We start from the raw sequence: 25,352 nt of genomic DNA, 5'->3' as shown, positions 1-25,352 counted from the left end.
TGCACCCATGCACCTCTGCACCCTGCACTTCTGCATTGTGCACCTCTGCACCAATGCATCTATGCATTCATGCACCTCTGCACTTATGCATCTATGCATCCATGCACCTCTGCACTTCTGCACCCATGCACCTCTGCACCCTGCACTTCTGCACCCTGCAATTCTGCACCCTGCACCATACACCCTGCGCTTCTGCATTGTGCACCTCTGCACCCTGCACCTCTGCACCCATGGACCTCTGCATCCACGGACCTCTGCACCCATGCACCCCTGCACCGTGCACTTCTGCACCCTGCACCTCTGCACCATGTACCCTGCACTTCTGCATTGTGCACCTCTGCATCTATGCATCCATGCACCTCTGCACTTCTGCACCCATGCACATCTGCACCCATGCACCTCTGCACCCTGCACTTCGGCGCCCACGCACTTCGGCGCCCACGCACTGCTCACCCCGCCCCTCCGCCCGGCGCCTGCGCACGGCGGGGTTTGGGCCTCGGCGGGCGCCGTCGTCAGCTGACCCGAGCCGGAAGCGCGGTGCTGTTCCGGGCGGCGGCGGCGATGGCTCCGGACCCCTGGTGAGCGCCGGGCCGGGGCGGCTCCGGGCGCGGTTACCCCGGGCTGGGCGCGCTGCCACCGCCCCGGGGCTCCCGGGCCTGCCCCGGTGCCGCCGTGCCGGGGGAGCGGCGCTCGCTGGCGGCCTCTGGAGAGCCGGGCGGCGGGGGCGAGGGCCGGCCCTGCGCGGCAGAGCCTCGGGCCGGCACCGCCGGGCCTCCCTCCGCGCCCTTTGGCGGGGGGTACCCTTTCCCTACAGAGTGCTTTTTTTCCCCCAAAAAGCTACTTTTAGGTGAATGTAAAAAGCGGTTGGTTTCGTGCTGCTGGCTTTTCCGCGCGCTGTGACAAAGCACGGGCGGTTTCCCCGCAGGGCGAGGCCGAGCTGCGGTGGTCGGGGCTGGGCGGGAGAAGCCCCGGGCGGGGCGCGGGGCCGGGGCTCAGCTGCCGCCTCTCCCCGCAGGCTCTCGCTGCACGACGCCGCTTGCCAGATCGCCCAGGAGATCGCTGAGAAAATCCAGGAGCGTAACCGGTACCAGAGGAACGGGGAGAGTTCGGCCAAGGTACTCCTCTGCCGACGGCTCTGTGAACGCGGATGTTTTTAGCTAGATTTCGCTTTTAACCGTTCTAACTTCTGGTTAAGCATTAAATTTGCAGGAGTCGGATGTGTCTAGGGAGCTGTAAGTCCTGAATTTCCTGCCTCTCCGGCCGCAGAGGGAAGCGGGAGCGGCTTGGGAGGGTGCGTTGGCAGAGTGACATGGCTGCGGGACGGGGGTGACGGTCCCCGGCCTGCGCGGGTCTGGGGACCGGGCTGTGCCCGGCCATCGTTGCTGCTAGCTGCGAATGTGCAGATTAAAAGTTACGTTTAACGGCAGGAACATAATAGTAGTGGTATGTTCTTTAAGATTTCTGTAAAGAAAACAAGGATACAATTTCTAAATTAACGGTAGCTTTTCAGTGGCATGAAAATAATCTTGGATTTAAGGATAATGAATCTTCTGTGCATGCAATAATGCTGGTTTTACAAAAAGAGAAAAGAGAAGCTGTGGGAGTGCAGGGCACACGCTCCTGACTGCTCAGGGCTGTCGCTGCCAGGAACAGAACTGTTTTCAGAGATCCTGAATCGGAGATGCTGGGATGCACGTCAGCGTCTGCGGACTCCTTCCTGTGTAAATATTGAATAGATATTTTTTCCCCACAACGCTGGCTTGCTTCCTTTCTGTAATGCTGTAGATCAGATGAAATATGAGTTTTGCGGCCTTTTTTAGCTACATTTCTAACAAAATATAAGATCAGAGTTAAATAGGAACGAGAAGCAGAAGTTAGAGCTTACCCAGGAATATCATGTTCTCCGCCTTGTCAGACTTTCTATTTAAAAAATAAAAGAAAATAAAAAGATTCTCAGGAGGCTGCTTTCTTTAGGACTAAAAGCCTTGTCCTTTCCTTCAAGAAGCGTAGGAGCTGCTTTATTGCAGACCCTAGGGATCATGCCATTAACTTCTCCCTTGACTGCGTTAAGACGAAAATGCGTGCAAGCCCTTGAGTTAGTCTTTTATAATAATTTGCGTAATTAAAACCCCACTGATTTATTTTGTAGACTCTGCCCCTCTTTATAGCAGGGTTGTAATGTGATGCGCAATCACTGAGTCGTCTTTGCCAGTCTCCTTGCTGATAGCTTTTAAAATAAAATGTCACTTTTGAAATGTTTCCTTTGAAGAAATGTTGAAGCAAACTGTGTGGGTTTTGTACAATAATCAGTGCTTTTTAATGAATGACTCAAATTTGGCATGAATTGAAAAGAGGTTTCAGAAGGCCCAAATAAGTGGGATTTGAGAGAAATATTTTGTCTAGCTGTAGAATCGAGAGGAGTGTTTAGAGGTGGTGATTAAACTCCCTGCTTTCAAGATGATGAAGTATTAGAAATTGTACAGATATATACTCAACGATAGAAGACTAACAAAAAGACTGCTGCTTAATCCATCTGTATTTATAGAGGACAAAGTTTTCTATTGGCATCATTGCAATCTGTGATTTGTTCCAAAAAACCCCAACAAAACGTTGTATTACTGTTGTTTGAAGCCCTTTTTGTACCGTAACTCTCCTAGGTTGTGTTTTATGGAAACATTACACGCTTGGCTTATTTCTTCATAAAATGATTTGTTCCATGCCCTGTGTTTTCCAAGCGCAGTTTCCCTTTAATCCATTAACAGTTAAAGATGAATATTTGGCAGTGTTTGATTCTACTATAAACAAGCTTCCAACAATGAGAGAGTTGTTTTCATAACAGAAATGCATGTTGAGAAATCCACAGCTGAGCAGTCTTATATTCTATGACTCCTGAATGTTTTAACGGAGAAAAAGTCTTTGTACAATATTTCCCTGGTAGGGAGAATGTAAACAAGTTTTTATTTTTATAGTATTTAGCCATTAGCATGGCTAAAAAAAAAATTACTGTTTATTGCTGAGCAAAAAACAGAGCATAAAATTTAAAATGGAAAAAAACCCCCAAAACCCTGTAGGGAAGGATTTCAAGCCAGGACTTACCATCTGTGAACTCTGCTCTATTGAGCTGATCTTGAAACTTCCGCTGGTTTCTTTTTTTCTTTTTTTTTCTTTAATGGAAGTGAAATCTTTTGTTACAGCACTGCAATTTCTGTCCAGAGTAGCAGCGGGAGTCTGTATGTTAGATGACTTCTTTATGTTACTCTGCTGTTCTGGGCCAATTAAATGCAGCATTCTCCACCTGGACACGAGTGCAGGAAATGTACCTGTGAAATGAAAAGACCTTTTATTACCTAATTGCAGAGCTAGAGGGTATGCAGCGGCTTGAACTTCCCTAAAAGCATTTATACCCCATCTTGGCTTTGGAAATATTGCCTTGGTGTCGGCGGCTTTGGGTCTGAGGGGGGATTTTGCGCTTTGGCTGCACGCTCTCAAGACTGCCTCGGCGTGGTTGCGTCTGCTTTCTGTCGTTGTATTTGGTAGTGTTTGAGAACAAGTCTTGCTGAGTCAGAGACATTTAAACTTCTGATGCTATCAGGTGATTTTTTGGGAACTCCCGCTCCATCCCCCTGCAGATATCAAGCGCAGTTTAGCTCTAGGCAGGATCCTTGCAGCACGGCAGCCGTTCAGTGAGACGACGGTGTCTGGCTGCTGCCTCTGTGTCTTCAAGAACACAGGAATGCGAGTCAGAGCAAATGCTCCTTCTCTGTTACTTGTTCATCGCACAGAGCATCTGACGTTGCTAACCATTATATTCCACAGCAGGGCTAATATCTTGTAAACAAGAAGCACATAAAGTCTTAATTAGAATGACCTGCATAGTTAATTGCAGTTACAATGTTTTTTCCCAGTATGTTCTACATAACTGGAATGAAAAGAAATAACATTTAAGGAGGAAAAACCCAGAGGATAATGTCAGCCTAACTTGGGAAGGGGTGGGGAGAGAGGAGGAGGAGGAGGATTCCTGCAAACCTCGGGCTTGCTTGGAGCAGGGAAGAATGTGAACGACTTAACTACATTTTTAGTAAGAACAGACGCATCTGAATCTTGGGCAGGTCAGTTGTGAGCAAGGGTTGGGAGTCATAGGTGCTCCTGAGAAGGGAAATGGAGGAAATCTGAATTTCTTTGGGATCTTTAGTTTAAAGCCTGGAGGAGTTCAGTGGAGGGAATGTCTGAACCTGTAGCAACCTTCCCTCTAATCCTGGGAGCTAGGAAAGAAACCTGGTGGCAGAAGAAGCTGGCGCCTGTATTTGTATTAAAGATCAGAGGAAAGAACTGGAAAACTAACTGGAAAATATTAAAATGTGCTGAAATGTTTTGCCCATATAAAGGAGTGTGTTTATAAAGACTTGAAAGAAAGCTCTCCATATTAAACAGCATTAATGCATTAGAATTGTGTTTGCGAAACTAGTACTATTTATCTCATTATTTTGTAAGCAGTCCAAACCAGTTAACTGTATCGTTCCCTTTGTGGCTCTGAGGCAGGCTTTCCTGGTTTAGAACGGAGTCCTTCGCACCAGTATAGCTGAAGTTAAATATATTGTCACCTGCATGTAGTAGTATTAAATTTTATGCAAATGTAACTCAGACCGAAAAAAAATCATCTCTTTCTTCCCCTTCAGCTCAATGTGATTATCAGATCGTCGTTGCAGAATCTCAGAGAGAAGATCGATCAGCTGAAGGACTTACTGCTTCGGGCTGTGTCAACACACCAAATGTATCTGTGTAAACATCAACTCACTGACCTTTCTGTATTGTGGGAGAGAGTGGAAAAATATGCTATAATGGCTCTGCCACGCAGTTAGGGTTTTTCCCTCATGCCATTTTTAGACAACTTTGTCACTAGGACTTTGTCCGTCCTGCTGTTGAATATTTTCATTGCAGCTGTAGTGCAGGAAGAGTTGGGAGCCTGGGCACCTCTGGTATGGTGGGCATGAGGCTGGCTTTGGTTACGTTTGTGTCAGAAGCTTAACAAGATGGTCTGAATAATCTCAGAGCTGCCATCGTCCCGCCTGTGCCGACGCTGCCGATTGAGTGGCTGGTGTGTGAGCTACGATCGCTCGTCTATCAGAAAACTCGCTAATCTGTGATTTTCTCACGGCTCGGTCGCTGGCTGCAAGAGTGCCAGTGCTTGCAAAAAAAAAGGATGAAGCCTTGTTCAGGGTGCGGGCGGGGATGTGGCAGCCCTGACTTGGACTGACTTAAGGAGCAATGGAACTGCATCTTCAGAATGATGTCAAAATGCTTTAAAATATGCCTTAGAAAGAAATCCCAGGTTTTCTTCTAGGAGCGTTACCCTGTGGCCTGACTTGGATTTGCTGCTCTTTCTATATGCTGGGATAGTCGGGCTTAAGGAGTCAAAGTAGTACGTCTGTCTCCCTGAAGATATCCAGCAGCAATCTGATTTAATGAATGAATGTTTAATTTCAGGCTTACTATAGCAGAAAGCCCTTCTAAGCACGGGCCCCCTGAGTGCTGTGCTGATGGCCGGGGGTAAAACTTTCCCGTCCAGTGAGTGCTTGAGAGCAGACGAATACTGCTGCTGTGGCAGAAAGCGTACGCAGATCAGTTCAGCTATTGCACAATCTGCCGAACAGTACTTGGATAAGAGTTAGTAGTCCTTCAAAATGTCACTAAGATTAATTAAAAAAAAAAAAACAAACGCACATCCTGTCGAAGCTGCGGCGATTCAGGGCATCTTGTCTTTCAGAGGTACTGCATGAATTGTTTTTCTGCTGCGTCAGTGGCTATTGGGGTGTTCTGCTGATGAATTGCAAATGGAAACAGATGCGCAAAGTAAATTTTTGGTTGTTTGCGGATCGCTTGGCTGGGAGCTACTCACCTGGTCTGTGTTATGAGCCTCCAGTGAAATAAGATGTGAAGTACCCTGCTGATTTTAAAAGCTCTATTCTTTTTGGGCCTGCCCCGTTTATACCATAACGGTGTCAGTTGGAGCTCTTATAAGAAGACTCATTCTTCCCTGCGCTTAACCTGTGCAGTACTGTTATATATGGTCAATGTTATAGAAGAGATCAACTGCGTAGGACTTCTTAGTAATAAATGAAAGAAGAATTATGTTGGATTTTGGAGGGGGAAATGCTATTCTTAATACTTACGCTAATTTGGCAGTAAATGGCCTTCCAGTTCTCTTACTACTTTGAGATGATGACCTGAAGATCACTCTGTGGTCACGGTATGAAACTTTCTTTGAGATATGTAAACTTAAAAACACATTTAGAATAACAGCAGATTTAATTGAGAAACATGTTGACCTATCCTTTTCTTAGATATTACAGCCTTTGCCTGAGGTTAAAATAGTTACTCTAGTTAATTTTGATGATCAGAAGGTCTGATTTATTTAAGAATGCATAACAGGTATTATTTTGTATAATAAAATTGAAGTTTTTCAGTGTTTAAGTTTGGTCCTTAACCAAGTATCATCAGCACACAGCTGGAGGGAGACAGGAGGCAGAATTTGGTGGATGACCTTCTCACACGACAGAAACAACTTCAGGCATCTTACAAGAATGAAGGCACGGAACCAGATGCGATAAGGTATGGCGTTGTCACCTCAAATGAGCAATGTGATTTGTGCTTTGAGTGTGTCTGAAGATAATGTTAAATGCATCTGTTGAACTCGTTTGCCTCTACATGTAGCAAACTGCGGTTTCATTTGTTTAGAAATCGTGGTTTTTTTAGTGACAGTATCACCTATGTCTACAAAGCTGGGGAGGATGAGGGGCTGGAGAGTTGCTTGGAAGAGGTAGTACTGACTAAGTGATCTAGCGGAGTCAGGCACTGAGTTGGACTGATGGGTGCCACTGTACAAGGTCTACGTGAATTGTTGGAAAGAAAACTGCATCAGGACGTCAGGATGAAGCTTAAGCTTCAAATGGTCCCCAGTAATCATATTGTGCAGCAGTCCGTGGGGGCCTTCGAATTTTAATTTGCATTTTGGTATGTCCTTCACAGCTGGGAAAAAAAATTATGGTTAATAGCCTGCAAGTTGTGCTCTCCTTATGCAGTTCTTATGTAGCCCCTTTCTAGTGGAAGGAGTTGTATTTCTCATCTCTGACAGGTTCTTACAAATAATCCATCCCTGGTGGTCTTTGTCTGATGAAGAAGAAAGGCAGAGCCTTTTCTTGAAGTGGGAAATTCAGGCCTCTTGCATGAGTTAATAAATTATTAGCAATGCATAAGTTGGTTTGGTGGGTCACACAGGTGGTGTGTCCGTAACATACAAACCATGTCAGGCATAGACTTGGTATATAATTATATAAAAATACATCTTTTACTGCAGATGTTGCAGTTCTGCAAAGTCAAATGTGCAGTGGAATAAGGAAGGATGGGTTGTTTCTAGTGCTTTGTTAATGGCCTTTTGAATTTTATCCGTTTCCAATTAGGTCAGCACCAGCTTTTGCCTATGGAATTCCACTCGCGAGTATTTGCTCTTCTTGGCTGTACTTCAGAGTTTTTGGTAGCTTCAGTTTCTGCATGAACATGCATGTGTCTTGCTGAGGAGCTCCTTGCAGCTACTTTACATCCAGGAGCTTTTACATCTCATTAAAATACCGAGTTAAAAATGCTTGCTGAGCAGCAGAATTGAGAGATTCCTGTGAATTTGTTACATTTCTTTTTCCTTTCCCAATTCAAATAGCATAACCCACCCTCTCTTCTTGTTTCTCCTCTTTCCCCCTGTGTTTTCAGTGACATCCCCGCTGGTTGAGAGAGAATATCCTGGGTTCAGCCTGGGGCTCTGCATGTGCTACAGATGGTCTAAAGGCTCTGCTAATGAGGCTCTGTCTCTTCTGCCTCATCATCTGTGTTGCAGAAGTTGATTTTTCTTTGAGACTCCTTTTTCTTTCAATGTGTTTAAACTGCCCAATGAATTAATTGCTGGAGGAGAGAGAGGAGAAAAGGGGTAGCAATAAATAAGCCTTGTTCCTAAGCTGGTAGCCAAACAAAATGAAGCTGCCATTTTCTCCTTCCTTTGCAAGCAAATGGGTAGTAGATCTGCCACCTTAGCGTAGGATTAGGGCCATGGTACGTCAGAATTGAAGAGGCGTGTGTTGAGGGACAGCTTCAGAAGCATCCTCCTGATGCAGCGGCTGATATGCTTTGATCTCTGTTAGCCCTGAGCCAACAGTCATGCAAAAAAATGAAAAGCCCCGCTATCAAAGAGCATGACTTACCTGTCTCCTGACCCCGTGCAGGTCACTAAATACTGCTCTGTGTGAGAGTTGCCATTTTGGCTAAATTCCAGCGCAGGTAATTGCATTTGCTCTTCCTAATTTTTCCTTTGCAGATTCAGGTAATCTTCTGCCCTGCAAAGTGGTGCAGAAGAGAAACGGGGCTGCAGTCCCTGAGTTTGCAGAGCTTGCTATATTTCCATGGTCGGTGAAATTACTTTCGAGTGTAGACTGTAATTGGTAAAACTTTGTTTTAAAGCCTCATATTTTTAAAGAAGTGAACATACTTTCTCGGAAGTTTTATACGAATCACAGCCGTTGGGCCCAGGCACCTATTTTGTTGGTGTGTGGGAAGCTTTAATGCAGCAGGCAGAGACTTCTTAGGCTGGCTGTGGGTCATGCAAGGGGCTGTGCTCTGCCCTGTAAGCCCTGCACAATGCTGCATGTGTGGTCTGGGTCATACGATGTGGCTGAGCAGAGCTTCCTCACCTCTGCTCACCCGTGGTGTAGTGAGATCTGCCTCTGAAGAGTCAAATATGGACATGCGATAGAAATACATATTTTTAAAAAAAATTTAGCTTGTGCTTCTAAGTGGCAGGCATTTTCTAATGCAATATATTCACTGGACCTTTTCTGTAGCAAATACACAGCGTTGCATTTTATACATGCACGTGTAAGGTTAGTATGGGGAGGGAGAGCGTTAGAGCCCTCCTGAGAAAGTTTCTCACCTTTTTGCAATATGTCAGCCCTCGGTCTTGGAACAGAACAAAACTTCATATACTTTTAACTCCTCACACTTTTGAAGAAATATATGAGCCTTTTTGCTGATGTTCTTTGAGAACCAGTCCCTTTTCAGCATTGTGCTCTTTGAAAAGGCAGAGATAGTTTTGAAGCTATTCTATAGTTAAAAATTGGGTACCAATGTGAGCGTTGTTTCCTATCGTGACTATTGAAAATTAGATTTTTTTTTTTTCATAGCTTGTTTACTTTGTGTCTTGGAGCAGGTATGAGAGAGACTCAAAGTTTAACTGGGAGTTTTCTGTATTCCTGTGTGTATTCATGTTTTGTGAGGGTCTGTTCAGTAACATAGTGTGGAGGTTGGTTTCTGCTTGCTTTTGTTTTCCGGTGCGGTGTTTGGTACAGCCAAAGCATGTGTTTGACTTTATGGTTTGTCGTCTTTGTGTAACCAGACCTTGTCAATGCAACACCTGCTGCGGATGGTAAAGCTGTGGACTTTGATCGAATCCATTAGTTGTTCTAGGTTTGGCATTCTCCAGAGCACGGTGCAAATCCGGTTGATGCATTGGTGCTGGCTTTTACCTCCATCGCTGAGTCAACTGAAACATGGCAAATAGCAAGCAGGCAAAATGTCTACGGGGACTGATGATGTGAGAAGGCTCTTGTGTGTCGCCTGCTCTGAAGTCCACAAGCTGATCCGACCTTCTCAAGTCTGGCCGTCCCTGCTGTGGCAGGGCAGCGTTGGATGTTTCTGCTGTGGAGCAGACAGGGCGAGGATTCAACCTAGACCTGCCCTGGTGTGAAGGTGTCGAGGCAAACGGCAGGAAAATATCAAAATCCCATTATAATTTCAAGCTCTGTTAGGAATGATCAGGGAAACCAGTGTTTTCCAGCACAAGATAACATCAGGGACAGTATTTATTTGCTAGTGTTGCAAGGCTTGAAGTTTTATAGTTCTCTTTTAACTTCTTTAATTAAAAATGGATAAAACTATGCCAACTATTCTCTGCCTGGTGAATTCACACCCCTTCCATATTCTCCCTTGTAGGTCTTGTTTCCAGTGGTACAGGCAGAGACGTAGCCAGGGCCTGAGTCTTGTGCCAATAAGTCAAACCTTTCTCCCTTGCCCGAGCCTGGCCCGCAGGTGGGTCGGCAGGGAAGGAGCTTGTCTCCCCTGCCTGCCGTACTGCTTGTCGGGACAGAAGACGACAGCTTCTGGTAGGGTTAAGCTGCTATTTGCAGCACTGGGTTTCTCTAAAATTGTTGCAGACTTCTGGAACAGCCTGCTTTGCATTTCGGTAGGTGGCAAAGGCCACTCTTTAGTGTGTCTGAAAGTCAGCTTTTCCCACTGCATTAGAAAAATCAGCACATGTTGTTTGATTAAGTTCTAGCAGTGACACTTTTCTCTGCTTTTGTATTGGTTTTCTGTATCTAATCCATCTCTGATGTGACAGCACACATTTTCAGAAGTCTTTTTCTTTCCAGCAGTCATTCCTTTCATTAACCTTCTTGCACCACTGATCACATATTTATTGTCCCCATGGCCTATAACTGTGAAGGTTTTACTAGAATTAATCTTCGTTTATATTTGGTCACCATTCAGTGAGTTTTACATCCTTTGAAAACTGCTGTAAAGCTATTTCTGATTGTGAAGTACAGTGGCCTTAATGCTCTTAGTATTTATCCTAACTGACAACTTGGGCCAGAACACAGGGCAGGACACTACATTACTTTCGTATAGCATTAGTTTACCTTCCGGCGTTGTCGGCCTTAATTAAGATGCAACTGGAATTTTCCAGGGGGAGGGTTGTGCTGTTTACGTGACTCTGCTTGAGCAGGGTCAGTTAAATTTTCTTTAATTGGTTTTCAATAGGCAATTTCAGTATCTTCTCCCCTCTTTTCTCCTTGGAAAGAGATCTATGCAGGTTATTCTAACAGAGACTTTAATGGAGTAGGAATCCCCATGGTTTCACACTGTTTGAAAGCCAGAAGTGAAAAAAGCAAATAGAAATGTTGGCTTTCTGGAAATCACAATATCAAAATTTTGTGAGTCTTTAAACATTTGTGGAGGCAAAGGAATAAAGAATATTCTGACCAGGTATGCAGTGTGTAGAAGTGTATGTCGATCACCAGTGAATAAATACATTGTGTGTACTTTAACATGCTTTTCTTAGTTTCTCTTTGAATTTCTCAAAAATATAAAAAACTTTTGATAGCTGTGGGACACAAAACACCTTAAGTAATAGCTACCCTAGAGAACTTTTAGAAGAGTCCATACTCGTTTATTTTTTTTTTTTTAATGTGGGTTACCATTTTTTCTGCTTAAATACTTTTCTGTTAGATGTAGGGCATTTAGGTCTTATTCCAAACAGGCATTTTGCCTAATGCCGAATAGGCATTGACTGCCCGACTTTAATCAATAAGCCATTAGGTGCTTAAATGCTTTTGTGAATCTGGCTGTTGTTTATGGAGGAGCCAATGCTCTTTGGAAAATAAGATTAAAAATAGTTGTTTAGGTGTCTTTAGAACTCCTTCCTGCTTTCCTTCCTCCCTACCAGTTACTGTTGGAAGCCCTCCCCGCTGCAGCCACGGCATTCTGATATCGGATGTGATTAGCCTCGTGTCTAGGAGATCGATGGAGAGGGTGGAAGAAGAGGTGAATCGTCCATCCAGAAACCAATGCTTGAGAACGTCTGAGGCTTGAGTCATAAGATCAAACCTAGGGGCTGGGGCAGGATTTTCCAGGATTAACGCGTCTTTGGCCGTGTAGTCACGAGCCAACATGGTTGTAATTGTCTCAACACCCTCCTCATCCACTAAACTGTGTCTCTGTACTTGGGTCATCTCCCGTTGTACCACTTGTCACCTGGAAGTACACTGTAGGTTACAACGTGTGCAGACGTGTGTGCGTCCTCACGCAAGCAGCAGGTACAGTGCCTGTTAAAACCCGAGGATGATTGTGGCAACCCCAAATTTAAGGAAGATACCAGTAAGATAGTGAAGTCTCCTCCTTTTGGCCTGTGTTCAAGGGACAGTTTGCATCTCTCTCCCTTCAGCGGGGTCCTTGAGGAACCTCTAGTATGCTCTGAAGTCAGACCTGTGGTTATGAGAAAACTGCATATACTTGCATTTTATAAGGAATAGCAAAGAACGGATATTTAAACACAACAGAGAAAAGCAAGTCAAACCCCCTAATTTTAGGCATTGTGCTTCAGGTTGTGCCTGCATGACTGTTATTAAAGCTTATCGCTCATTAGCCCGAGGAAAAAATGTCAGTAGGAGGGCAGCTTTCAAGGCTGAGCTCTGCGCTTTATGTTTTGCCTCCTAAGTTTGCTCGAAACTACCAGAAGTTTCCTGCCCAAGGTTGTTTCTGTACCAGCAGCGTCACTGCGTTATTCTGGCGTGGGTGTGCTGGGTCTGTAGTGAGAACAAACGCCAAGCTGAGACCTGCTTGGAGGCTCGTGGTCGGGCAGAATTCAGCCACCACGCAGAGCAAAGGTTCAGGTGTGAACTTGGTGCTGTGTCTTGCCCCGAAAGTAGCCCTCTGACTGGCACCGAGTCCATCGCCTCGGGCGCAGAGACGCGAGTTGGAGGTGATGGAGTTGTTGATCATTTTGTGACCAGGACAAATAGTCTCACAGGAGTAGATTTGTCCCTCCACCTTTTCTCTGGAGGTAACTATAGAAGATGCAGCTTCTTTCTAGAAAGAATCCTCCTTTCTTATACTTCCCTCGTTCCTGAGGAGTGCAAGTGGGCTGTAGAGGTGAGACTGTTTTGATGAGGACTATATAAGCTGTTTTATAATATATTTAGTATTGTGCTATCTCCAATCTTGCATAGAAAGTAAAGGATGGTGTAGAAAGAAGATGGTAATGTTTGATAGCAAGATTAATCTCTGATGGAAACGTTTATTGTGGTGTGTATTTTGAGAGTTTGCATAGGAAAGCGAGACTGCTGTGAAATAAAATGTGAGTGTAAATTTTGTTATAAAGGTAACCTTACCCTCGTGTAGAGGTATCTCCTCTGTGTAGTTTCTTGCTGCAACTCCACCACCCAGACACTCAGCATTTCGAGTGGGCATGTTATTCCGAGATAAGTGTTCCTGTACAACTGTGCAAACACACTTCCAGCTTGTTGCTTGCTTTGTGCTGCTCCTCCGTGGGCACGGGCTGTCCTGTGCGAGCACGAGGTGGTTGGGAGCCGCTTGTTCTGCGGTGCAAAGCTGCCGTGCCTCTGTTGTGGGCAGGAATCAGTGATCCTGGAGGTGCCGCAAAGTAGCTGTGTTCTGGAAATCGGCTGTCCGGCATCCCGTGTGGCAGCTGGCTTGTGCAGCTTCCAGTCATTGAAGCCAGTGGGACCAGTTAACCGAACCGCAGGTAAGTGATGTCAGGAGCAACGCGGCATTTCCTTGAACATGAGATACGCTGCTCTTGGTTCTTGTGCTGGTGGAGCCGGGGAAGTCCTCTGCCAGCTGCAGGGAATGCTGCCCCTTCCGTAGGCTTCCCGTTGGGAGCCGTTCTTGTGGGGAAGTCTCTGCCTGGGAAGGTACCTGGAGGGGATTTGGAAGTGCTTGTGCTCATGTGGCTTCTCCTGGGGTTTTTTTTTGGAGGGGGAGAGAGCTTTTGTTTTGTATGTTAAAATTATACTTGTTTTATTTACTAGCTTGGAGCTTCCTAAAATACACAGCCTGCCAGTGTGAGCAATTAAATTGTAAGTGAGAGAATACCCCTGCTTCTTCGCCATTGCCTTAGAGATTGACCTGTGAAGCCAAGCTGAGGTGTTCTGGGCACTTCAAAGAGCCCCACTGTACGACTGTATCGTTAAGGGAATGTTCAAGTGATCATCCAACCAATTGTCATATGACCCAGGTTTTGTTTAAAATTCAGTCTTGCTGATCAGCCTTCTAAAGCCGTAAGCCTTGATGTGTGGCCTTGGTCTAAAGTAAGTGCTGGTTGACTAATCTAAGTTACTTGGGAAGTTTTATAAGAATTATCAGTAAAACAATGCCTTCTGGAAGATAAGCCCTTCCTTGTTAAGCAGTGACATAGCTCCCTGATTTTAAACCCCATCATCTTTTATACTTGGGCGCATTGCTAAGCCTCGTAATTAGTTAAATCTGCTCCTATAATCAAAAGCTATCCGCACACTCCACTGCTCTGTGACGGTTTCAAAGATTTACGTGATTAACTTGGCGGAGGCAGTGGGTGGCTAATTGGATAAGCTTTAATCTTCACACCACCAAAGCGAAACATGGTAAGATCAGAGGAAGTAGGAAGTTATGCTGTGTTGTGTGGGAAGGTAGTTACCAAACATGTCAAAAAGATTATTGTTAGGAGCAGACCAGTTGTCATGACCCAACCTACAAGAATAGGGCAGATTATTAGGGGAAGGGAGAGAGCGAGCGGTGCAAATTATTTCAAATTTGCTTGCCTTGGCTTTTTTTTTTAACAGGCAGAAATATTTGTGCTCTTTTTAGCAAGCAAAAAGGTTTATGTTCCATTTGCTTTATTTAAGTAATTTTGTCAGATGTTGTTAACCCTAGATTTTGTGTGCTTGCTAATTGAACTGCTGAACTGGGTGAACTGTAATGATCTTTGCATCTTCAGAAGTGTAATGCTTCCATTGTGTTTAGGTTTGTGAACCTGGTAGCAGTCGTTGTGAGGCTAGAAAATACAAGCATGTGTTTAATGCCCAAAGCAATGAAGAAAGCTAGGTAATGTGTAAAACTATTTCAGGTGTGAGTATCTTTGTCTAATCAAGCCTGGTTCCTCACCTCGATAGATATGTGTAAGTTTTAATGGAGGTGCAAAGGACTGAAATACAGAAGAATCCCAGCTCCTCTCTTCCAGAGGTTGCCCGTGATGGCTGGTCGTTGGCACAGCGGGGCAGTCTGGGTTCTGCTCTGCAGTGGTGTTCCAGCATCGTCAGGATGGTTAAGTGAGATGTTGTGATTTACAATAAGCACTTTTTAGTAGCAAAAAAGGTGGAGAGGAGTTATTTTTCAGCAGTGTTGATTCATCTCACGGCCAGGAGATGTCTCTACTTCACCATAATTTCTCAAGGAACTCCTAGACACAAGTTCTGGATTTTGCTTGCATACCCTTGCTGTACAACTTCAGTCATCCCCCTGCGGAGCTGAACCCCGTATCGGCAGGGCGCGTTAGTTCCTCCTAGCTCCGCTGATACTTGTGCAGAGTTAACTTCTTTTGATACAGGGTTTTGACCACAAAATGATTTTGAGCATATGTGTGTACCATACAGTGTTTCAGTATATCTGACAGAGAAGGGACCTGGACTCAGTTTAAAAAAAAAAAAAAAAAAAAATTAAAAATTTGGAAAATTTGAGAGAAAATGCTCTCTGTTCTAGTTTTGTTTGTGGAAGTGCTTTGGCAAAGAACAGGGCAAAGGTAAAATGAGAATAAAATAGGAGTTTAAAAAAAGCAAAGCAGAAAGCAAAAACTCTTACTTCTGTACTGCTCTTGAGGAACCGATCTTATGATGACTCTTACCCCAAATCTGAGTTGCAGTTTTGGGTTCAAGTGGCTCAGAGTCTGTTGTATAATGTTTTTCTTGTAGGAGGAACCAATGAAAAGCTGAAAGGCAGAAACCAGAAATCTGGTATTGAGAAAAATATTTAAGTGGCATTTCATTTTACTACTTGAATTTATGTGCCCTGGACGTGAAAAACTTGTTTTCCGTTGTAACCAGGGAAGTGTCTATAACGCGAACAACCTCAAGTCATAATTCTTTCAAAAGGAAACCCATAACTTGATTACTCTTTCATTTAAGAGTGTGTGTGCCTGGCTTCTTGTTCATGTTGATGCCAGACCAGGAAATGCAGGATGGTAACTAACTTCCATCTACAGTTTTTGAAATGCAGAAATGTTCCCTTTTAGGTTTGGTCAGGATTGCAGAAAATTATTTGCATCTGTATTAGTGTGTTGATCCTTTCACTGTTGGAAACTTTCAGACTGTACCTCAGTGTTTTTATAAGTTTGTGTTTTGATCACATAGCAAATACGTGAATAATATGTGTATTCCTGGTAACCCTGTTCTTTTTGTAGCAGTTTTGAATGCTGTGTGTTCTACATGCAAACAATATTTAATATTTAATATATTATACAATGTATGGTGTACATTTCACCATGTAGCTTAATTGTTCACTGCAAAATGGATTCTTTGCCTGCTTTACCATTTCCAGGCAGTGTTACGGAGCCTGCGAGATGTATTTGTTACCGGAGATCGTCGGAGTCTTTTTGGCTAATTTCTTCTATGATTGCAGAGAATCACATGGGGTGCAACAAATACATACACTTCCGTCTCTGTCAGCCAGCCTTGCGAGCAGAAATTATATGATGAGTGGGTTTTGTGTTAAAAATTACTTACTGAAGTTATTTTCAGATCTAGCCTAATGACGGGAGGGGTCAAACGAGGTGTAACCAACCCGTGGCTCTTGGAAGAATCTGAGGAAACCAGAGGGCTTGGCTTTGACGATCTCAGGCAGCAGCAGCGAAGGATCATTGAAGGTACAAAAGCCTTTCTTTTTTTTTTTAATAAGCATTGCTAGGACTCTGAGAGGAGCCCTTATTAGAAAGTCAATACAATAACCTGTGCTGAAGTTTTATTATCTGGAGATGTCAAACGTAATAGTTCCAGGTGGCGGTGTTATGTATTTACAGGAGCAGTATTGTGCTTGCAATAGTCTTAACTGGAAGCATCTTCTTAAATCAAATTTTCAAAGACCTTACAGGGCATTCCTGGTTTTGACCATATTCGTGATTTTGCAGTGGAGATCTCATTAATTGCACTGAGCGTAGTGGTATTGCTGCTGTGCTTCAGGCTGGAGTGTGTTAGATGTATTGTTGAATTGGAACGAGGTGAGAATTAACTAATCTAAAAAGGGTCTTTAGATTTTAGCCCTCAGCATCTGTAAGGAATCTCTAACTTTGGAAGTGTTGGAGAACCTCAGCCTGAGGACATCAGGTGGTTAATGAGGTAATTTCCATGCGGTTGAAGTGTTGGAAGTGATCAAATGAAATCAGTCTCCAGATAAGGCCCGTGTCAGTCTGCATGTGAAACAACATTTATAGCTACAGTTCGGGAGAATAGCATGAACTCTATTTTGGATGGTCCAGGAGAAGCCTCAAGCTCCAGTTTTTAATGACACCGTAGGTATCGCTTGGGAAGGCTGAAAGAGGTATTGGGGGCCAGACCTTCATCCTGTTGAAGGGAAGGGGGTTCTGGCCATCCTGTACAATTTTTGGTCCCGGGCTGCAGCCGCCTGGCAGTCTTGCTCTGTGCAACATCGCTGCTTTTCAGTTTGTCAAACCACTGACAATCCAACCTCCAGCATCTCTACTTCTTGACGACTTTAGGCAAGGAGAGCTACATGTTTTGGTTAAGGTGCTTACTAAGGACTCCGTGGTACCTGCAAAAGGGAATAGCGGAGGTGATATGGATCTTAATAAAGGAGTGTCTGCAGAGCTGATGGAGCATGTCAAACTTTAGCTGCCCCCACTGTGTCCCCTCTGTCTCAGGCTCTCTTCCGTGCACTCTGTATCCTCTTGCAGCTTTAAAAATCTACTTGAATTCTTCGGTGTTTGCATCACCTGTTTGTCTTTTATTCATGTTAAAAGTTTCTTGGAAAATTTAAAAAGGCTAATCAGGGATCTCTATGCGTGTGCCAGAAAATCTCCTGCATTTATGATTGAGTAACAGCTGAATGTTGAATTCTTGGGTTTTTTTTTTGGGACCTTAAGCTAAATGTCCCAGCCAGAGCAGACAAATTAATTACCCATCATTTACATTATTTTAAGAGTGCTCTTGCCATAAGGATTCATTTTCCTGTTGTGTTGATGTATTTTTCTTAATACATTTTAACTCTTTAAGTACAGAGCGGATCTTTTTCTTTATTTCTACATCTTTTATGGTATGTAACCTGGCATATCAGCAATTTTTTTTCACGTAATTTTATATATTTTTCTGGTGCAGAGCAAGATGCTGGACTCGATGCTCTTTCTTCAATCATATCCCGACAAAAGCAAATGGGGCAGGAAATTGGGAATGAGCTGGATGAACAGAATGGTAAGAAAAGGATTCATAGAGACTCATTTTGCCTCATTTTTATGTAAGATTGTGATTTTTTGTTTTTTCACTCCTCATACAACTGCACTGCTTTTTGCCTACAGAGGTTTATGTACGAACAACCACTACAGATTCTATCTGTTCCTGACCTGGTGGTTTTATTGTGTTTCACTACATTCCCCGTTGTGTGTGTACAATGTGTAAGACTTGGTATATTTTTATCAAGGCTGCCTTTTGAAAGAAAAGATTGGTGACTGTTTGTACATAGTAATTAATTTTGTACTCGATCTTTTGCATTTTTCAGTTTTACGATAGTTTTTATGGTAAGCTTTTATGTGTTGCTGGGTTTCACTTGAGCATTCTTATTCTGTGTCTTTCCTTATTAACTAAATGGAAAAGTCTTGAGCCAGCGATTAAAGGAGAAGCGTTGTGTTCTTTGCTACAAATGATTTGGATTTTGAAGGTTTCATGGCATTGAATGTAGGATCAAATTAAGTGCAATATTGAACTAGAAGAGTACCTATTTTCTTTAAAATGAGCCAGTATCCAAATGGTGGAATTGCTCTCCTGTTAAATACGCTTTGTTACTCACTTAATTGTTCGCATGACATAAACTGTGCCTAGGAGAGCAGATCCTCCAGTCTCTCTGACTTTTTCATTTCTTATGATATGGTAATAGTTCAATTAGAGCTGTGGAACCCTGCCAGCTTTCTCCCTTGCACAAAGACTTGAGCCATATGGTTTATCCTTGGGTTGTGTTGTACTTAACCACTGAGAAGGTAAATGTCCTTTTACTTGCTAATAAATGATACGCTTAAATCGGCTTCTTCCTGGACCTATATTTTTTTCCCCTTGTATTTCTCTGCGTGTCTGCTCAGATTGAGGGGGTTCCCGTATTAACAATCACGTAACATGAAGTGCTACTTGGGAGCTCCGTTCCAGCTGAGAGTGAAGTAAGGGGACAGCTTTCTCATGTTTGCCTTGCATACATGGCTAAATCCAGGAGGGGTATGAAATGCCTAGAATATGTCTTTGTGTATTAATCTTAAGATTGTTAAGAAATGGTTTGTGCAGCTGGGAGAAACTATGCTTAGTGGTCTTGTCATGTTTTGATCCTCTGCCTCATGTGAGTAAAGACATTTTCAATTAGAAATCTCAGTTTCCTAAGTTTCTTCTATTAACTGTTGTTTAAAAAGCCATATTAATTGCTTTTTTTGCTCTAAATAGAAAACAGGTGGGAAGCATGAGGATGTTTACTAATTCTCTGTGAAACCTTGGTTTCTCATCAGGAAAATATATGATCTGTGTCCCATTTCCCTCTGTTGGGGGTAGGGGGAGGTTCCCCAAATCCTTATGTTTTTGGGACCCTGAAGGTAATGTGTATTGTACCATTGCATTTCTGCGTGACCATGCCAGACTTTTTCTAGCAATGAAGCCTTGAAACATCTGCGAAATTGGGAATGCATTTAACCCTCCTTTTTACAAATAATGCAAATAATGCCAGTTTTGTTTGTCTTACAGATAGTTACAAAGCCTAGAGCAAAATTCTTAATGTTTTCCTGTGAGCTCTTTTTTGAGCTACAGGCAACTCCTTCTCAAAAGATGGAAACTTTCCCGAGTGCTCAGAGTAAAAAGTGGTGAGGATTGCCTGTTGCTGACTGCGGGCCAGATCCTGGGGGAAGAGAAAACGCCGAGTTGCCTCTGCTTCTCACTGCCCTAGAATCACGAGAATAAAACCTGCCAGCCATGTAGAGTGTGTCGTTTGTCGATCTTTAAGCCGTCTGAGAAAGGTGGGAAATAGTCTGACTCTTACAGATGGAGGACCAGATCACTCAGCACTTGGCTTCAACACTACTGAGCAAGTGGAACTCCCATTTTTTTTTTTTTTTTTGCAGATACAGGGGGATATGCTTGGGCATTTCATTGCCACTGGCACACTGGAAAAGCTGAAACCCCTAGCAATATTTTCCAGGGGCTACTTTCCCTTTACGCATCTTATTTTATGCCCGGTGCTTAACTATCTACAGACTTCTCAGGCGCTCTGCCAGCCTCGTGTCGCTGTTACTCGGTCAGGTTGATGAGGATAACTGCCCTGTAATTTCCCCTTACTCGGAATCTCTTTCCTTCCTAGTGCTGAGTGATAATGGCATCGTCTGTATTGTGGGGAGGCAGGGGAAGTTCATCTTTATTAAGTGCTGCATCAATATTTCTTTTTATTCGAGTCAAATTTGCCATCAAATTGCCCGTTTCTGTGGGAAGCTTGACTTCCATTTCCCTGACCTGCTTTGGATATTCCCACCTTCTGCAACTAATTAGGTGCTTTTAGCTTGTTCTGGCGTTATGATAAAATACGGCTTAATTCAGAAGTAGTCTGCTAGTTAATGAAACAGACTTTAGGGAGCTGGGTAACTGTACTTATTTTCCAGACAACTTGTTATTCAGGCCTGCTTTTTTCCTTCCCTAGCAGCTCAGGATCTCTGCTCAGTTGAGATATTTGCACTTCCCAGCTCTTTGAGGTGGCCGGAGGCATTTTCCCTTGAGTGCCAGTTGGTGTAGCTGTGCATTTGCAGATGCACAAGTATTGGAGGCATCCCGATTAATTATGCAAAGTTTACTTCTCGAGTAGAGTTGGTACGTGTAAATTCTTTTGTGTTTGTTAAATGACTGAAAAATGATTAAACTTTGCTTTTAGAAGGGTAGTTGCTTGGCGGTGTCTATTTTGACTTCACTGGTGGGCTGACAGGCACTGCTGAGGAGTAATGTTCGAGGTTTGTAAGAGGGCGTCCTGCAAACGGGCCCGGCTGCGGTGGTTGCCGTGCTCTCCAGAAGAGTCGGTCCCTCTCGGGCAGGCTGGGTGATGCCAGCCTCGCTTAGCTCCGCGTCCCTGCAACGCCCATCTTTCGGCCGATCCCTCCGAGCTTCCTCCGTAGTCAGCAGACACCAGCAGGGATCGCTCAGGTGTGATCCCTCCAGCCTGCCTGACACGTCCACCTCGGGGCAGAGCACGGCATGTCCTGGAAAAGCCCATTTTTCCCCAGTAATCGTAAAGCGAGCCTGGGCTCGGATGGAGGTGGCTGCTTGGCAGACATCCGCCCTGAGCAGATGAGTCCCATCCTTTGATTCGGTTGCGATGCGTCCAAGTTTTAATTGGAGTCTCATGTCATTCTTTACTCAGATTTTCAGTATAGCTCTGTCCTTGAGATTTTATGGCTCTGCTCAAAGCCGAGGGTCCTTTTCAAACCTCCTGAGCGTAGTATTTTGCACTGATGAGCAAAGTAGAAGCAGGGTACAGGGAGACATTGGTTTTTTCCAGCCTCGGGAGTCTGCTAGCAGTGGGAGAGATGGGGGATTAGCAAAAGAATTTTCCCATCATTAATTCCAAATTTGGCCCCAGAAAACTTTCTGTAATCCTTTCATCTGTTACATAAAAAAAAAAAAAATAAAGAAAGAAAATAGTGTAAATGGCCTCTGGCCCTGTTGATGAGGCAATCTAATCTAGTGCAATAATTTTGGTAGAATGCTTTCAGAAATTCTGAATGCTGTTTGTTTTACCCTTATAGAGATGATGTTTTCTCATTGTGGCATGCTTGCATGAGAATATAGTACTCTGTGACGGATGGTAAATATTGGTATTTGCAAAATCTGTCGTGTTTGGCATTTTTACCGTGTTGCTCTCCATTTGGTATACACCATCGAGGATGGATTCTTTTGCTTCTGGCTCCTTTAAAATTTATGTCAGAGCATAAATATGTTTATAAATAGATAAGCTGCAAAACCAGACCATTGTTTATATCATTTTACTGGTCAAGAGAATGCTGTATGCAGAGTGAATATCCAAGATGTTCTTAACCAAAATGGCTTATTTTAAGTAAACAATCTGTCATAATGATGTTTTAATTACGTGGTTATGTAACATTTTTAATTTCTTGTCAAAATCAAATTTCTAAAACCAACCAAAAATTGAAGTATTATGTATTTTATTTTATTTTAATAGCTTTGCAAATAAAGGTTGCTGTGTCACCTCTGGTCGTAGCGGGTGGCACACAAGCCTCCCAGGTGAACTCAGCTCAGCCTTTCCTTTGGTGCCAGTTCAATGGTCAAAGCCTGTGACTTGCCTGGTGTACGATTTTTGTTAACCTGACACGCTCCCATCAAAATGCAATTTAGAGACTCCACCTGAGACTGAAGCCCTGTTCTAGCTGTTGCTCTATACACACATAGAGAAGTATTCTTGTAAAATCAGAGCAAGTGAGTGAAAGTATTCTTGATGATGCAGAGACTTGTTGAAAATAACATCAGAAATTATAGTGCAGCGGGGATGTGATTCATCTCTCCTAGGACAGTGTTCAGCCACAAGCCCATCTCTTCTGGTGCAGGCAGCCCAGTAGGTATACTTACAGTAAAATGCTTCTCCTAAAGATTGTTTTACATGGCTATTGCGTAATCAAAAAGGAACCCTGAAGTCGTTTCACGTTTCTGCTTATTAAGAACATTTTTTGCTATAATACAAACTAATTAGCATCGTGCATGGAATATGTTTGACTTATGAGAATAAAACCAATGGGGCTGTGGATATATTACCTCATTGTTAGGATTAGTTTGTAAATAAGAAATGATTAAATTTTAAATTTTAAAAAAATGTTCATCATCTTGTCTAAACACTACGTGTTTTCATCATATAGATTTACAAGCCTGCACGCTTTGACCCCCTTCAGAGATGGCTCAAGTCCTCTGGTTGCTGGGATTTGAAGGTGTTCAGCATTCCTTGAGAAATGCAGGTTCAAGTTTTCTAAAAACCTCTACAGAGAAGCATATGTTTTTAATATTCAGATGTAAAATAACTATCCATAGCCTGACTGACCTTGTACTATGCAGATAGATTTTTATTTTGCTTCCCGAGCTTATTGTATGGAATAGAAACGACTTCAGTTTTACTGGGGAAATGTTCCGTCTTTATTGCATGCTGTTTAGTTGGAGTTGACCCTTCTTAGGGGAAAAATTAACACCTGTGTTAAAACATTGCTTTTTTGTCATGTGCGATCTAACTAGTGGAATACTTAGTCTCAATATAAACACTCAGAACCTGGGGAATGCCAAAATTGAGGTTAGATGGCACTCTTGCACGTATTTGTAGGCTTAAAACAGTTGCACGGTGTTTTCTGCAGGTCGTGCCTTGTTTTGTGTGTAAGACTCGTCTCTTCTGGGGTTGAATTGAATATATGTGGTGACAAAAACTATTTGTAAGGTCTCTGCCTCATTTCTTCCAGGTGTGGGTAAATGTTTAGTGAGTAAGCAAGGGTTGTAAGAGGTTTTTGTGGTGGCAGCAACACCCTTAGAGTGTAAAACTATCTCTGCTCTTGCCCAGCAGCTCCATGTGATGGTGGTTAACCCATCTTAACCAAGCTTTTTCAGAAGCGATTCCCTTCTGTGTGTCTGACTTGGTATCGCAGGGTCTGGTTTGCAGAGGTTTTGAGCGTTAGCACTTAACAAAAATTGGCCCGGGCTGTGCTCTGGGTGTAATGAATCATGGGATGGTTTGGGTTGGAGGGGACCTTTAAAGATCCCCCATGAAGTACTGGGGAATACGAAGTTCTGTTTGGAAGGGTAGATAAGGTTTGATTTATATGTGTCTTTTTAAAAAGAGGTTCAAACCCTCTTTTACTGAACATCCAAAATAAACCTTAGCTATTAATTTTCTTATTTTTCCTTCTGACTTGGGGATGATAGTGTTTCATCTCCCAAGGAAGCTGTCAAAATCAAAATACACTTGTATTTACTGTTAGGCGGGCCATTGTTGGAAGGTCTGGGAGGAAGCTTTTAACTCTTCAGAGCAGAGTTGGAGCTGTATGCAGTCCATAAGGAATGCAGCCTTGTGCTGGATGGTGGGGATAAAACAAAAAATATTCAATATCTGTCAAGGAAGTAAGCCCTGCCTGTACTGCTTGCTGAAGGAGCTGTGTAATGAAAACCGAGGTTACACTGAGTTTGCGTTGGATTGAAAAAATGTATCTACACAAAATAGTATTATTTATAGCATTTCCTAACCTTTTAAGTACATGATTTTGCTGCTTCAGTGTTTCCAGTTTATTTATCTATAAAATTTCCTGGTGTTCTTAAAAAGAAAACTGAAAAAACCAGGGAAGCCACTGCAGTACGGACCTGTCTCCAAGCCTGGGTCAGCAGCCAGATGAGAACACCTACACAGGGGGCTCTGCGACATAGGCTGACAGGGTAATTTTACCCGTGTTGGATGATGTGGAGCAGCATGAGAGAGGTGAGATGTCTTGCCTGTGGGCTTCCCGGACAGTTGCTGACAGCAGAGGTAAGAATAAGGAGTAAGCATCTTTGTGCTCCCTTTCAGCTCTGGTGGGATGGGTTTCTAGCAGTCAAACTCTGCTGGGAGAACTTTGGTACAACAAAGCAAACTACTTGTAAGTATTGATGAGATGACAAGTCTGCGGTGGCTCTCGTGTAAGTCCTTGTTAAGAGTCGGTTCTGTCAAATGAGTTTGGACTTACTCTGAGGAAGAGCCTTATGAGTAGGGGAAAAAAAATTAAGTGTCATTTTGACTTAAGAATTTGATGCTGTTTCCTGAGACTTTCTCATAAGTAGTCTATGGAAGCATGGATTTAAATGAGTAATTTTCAATAGATGTGATGTTGATTGGATAATTCTATTCAGAAATTAGGAATTGGTGGTTCATAATTGGAATAGAAGGCTGTATTGAGTTGGGCTGTGTAGGTCTGTCTGGTTCTGTTCAACATTTTGTTAAGGACGTGGATGATGAAGTACACAGCGTACTTATGCAACACACACGCAATACAAAAATGGGAAAGACTGCAGCTAGATTGGGAGTAATGCTTGAACTCCTCCAAATGATCTGGACAAGCTAGAGGGAAATTCAGTCAGGCTACCTGCAAGGCATGACTCTTCTGTAAGGGTTAATCACATTAAAGATGAGTACTGCGTCCAGCTCTGGAATCCTCAGCAGACATGGACCTGTTGGAGCGGGTCCGGAGGAGGCCACAAGAATGATCAGAGGGATGGGACACCTCTCCTATGAAGAAAGGCTGAGAGAGTTGGGGTTGTTCAGCCTGCAGAAGAGAAAGCTGCAGGGAGACCTTATTGTGGCCTATCAGTACTTAAAGGGGGCTTATAAGAAAGACGGGGACAGACTTTTTATCAGGGCCTGTTGCGACAGGACAGGGGGGAATGGTTTTAAACTAAGAGGGTAGATTTAGACTAGATATAAGGAAGATGCTGGTTATGATGAGGGTGGTGAAACAC

The 25,352-nt window shown here is 43.4% G+C and overlaps 1 protein-coding gene across 18 annotated transcripts in view; it reads left to right on the top strand.

Annotated features, from left to right (window-relative positions):
* Positions 1–470: 470 nt before the first annotated feature.
* STX8 (syntaxin 8) overlaps positions 471–25,352 on the top strand; it is a 106,402-nt gene continuing 81,520 nt past the window's right edge. For 12 of the 18 annotated variants that reach the window (XR_012676689.1, XR_012676690.1, XR_012676688.1 and 9 more), the window contains exons 1-6: positions 484–578; positions 1,016–1,115; positions 4,677–4,771; positions 6,499–6,609; positions 16,383–16,507; positions 17,973–18,065. Coding sequence is in view for 14 of the 18 variants with exons in the window: in XM_075169794.1 (XP_075025895.1) it covers positions 562–578; positions 1,016–1,115; positions 4,677–4,771; positions 6,499–6,609; positions 16,383–16,507; positions 17,973–18,065 (541 nt within the window). In the remaining 4 variants the exon portion in view is untranslated. Of the gene's footprint in view, positions 579–690; positions 848–1,015; positions 1,116–4,676; positions 4,772–6,498; positions 6,610–16,382; positions 16,508–17,972; positions 18,066–18,744; positions 18,901–19,649; positions 20,495–20,532; positions 22,727–25,352 lie in introns of those variants that run through there. The other 6 variants (XM_075169793.1, XM_075169796.1, XM_075169795.1 and 3 more) reach the window with 6 other exon arrangements.

The sequence above is a fragment of the Calonectris borealis genome, chromosome 20 (assembly GCF_964195595.1).
Source record: "Calonectris borealis chromosome 20, bCalBor7.hap1.2, whole genome shotgun sequence".
NCBI classification, from domain to species: domain Eukaryota; kingdom Metazoa; phylum Chordata; class Aves; order Procellariiformes; family Procellariidae; genus Calonectris; species Calonectris borealis.
This window is presented reverse-complemented; position numbering and strand designations above follow the sequence as displayed.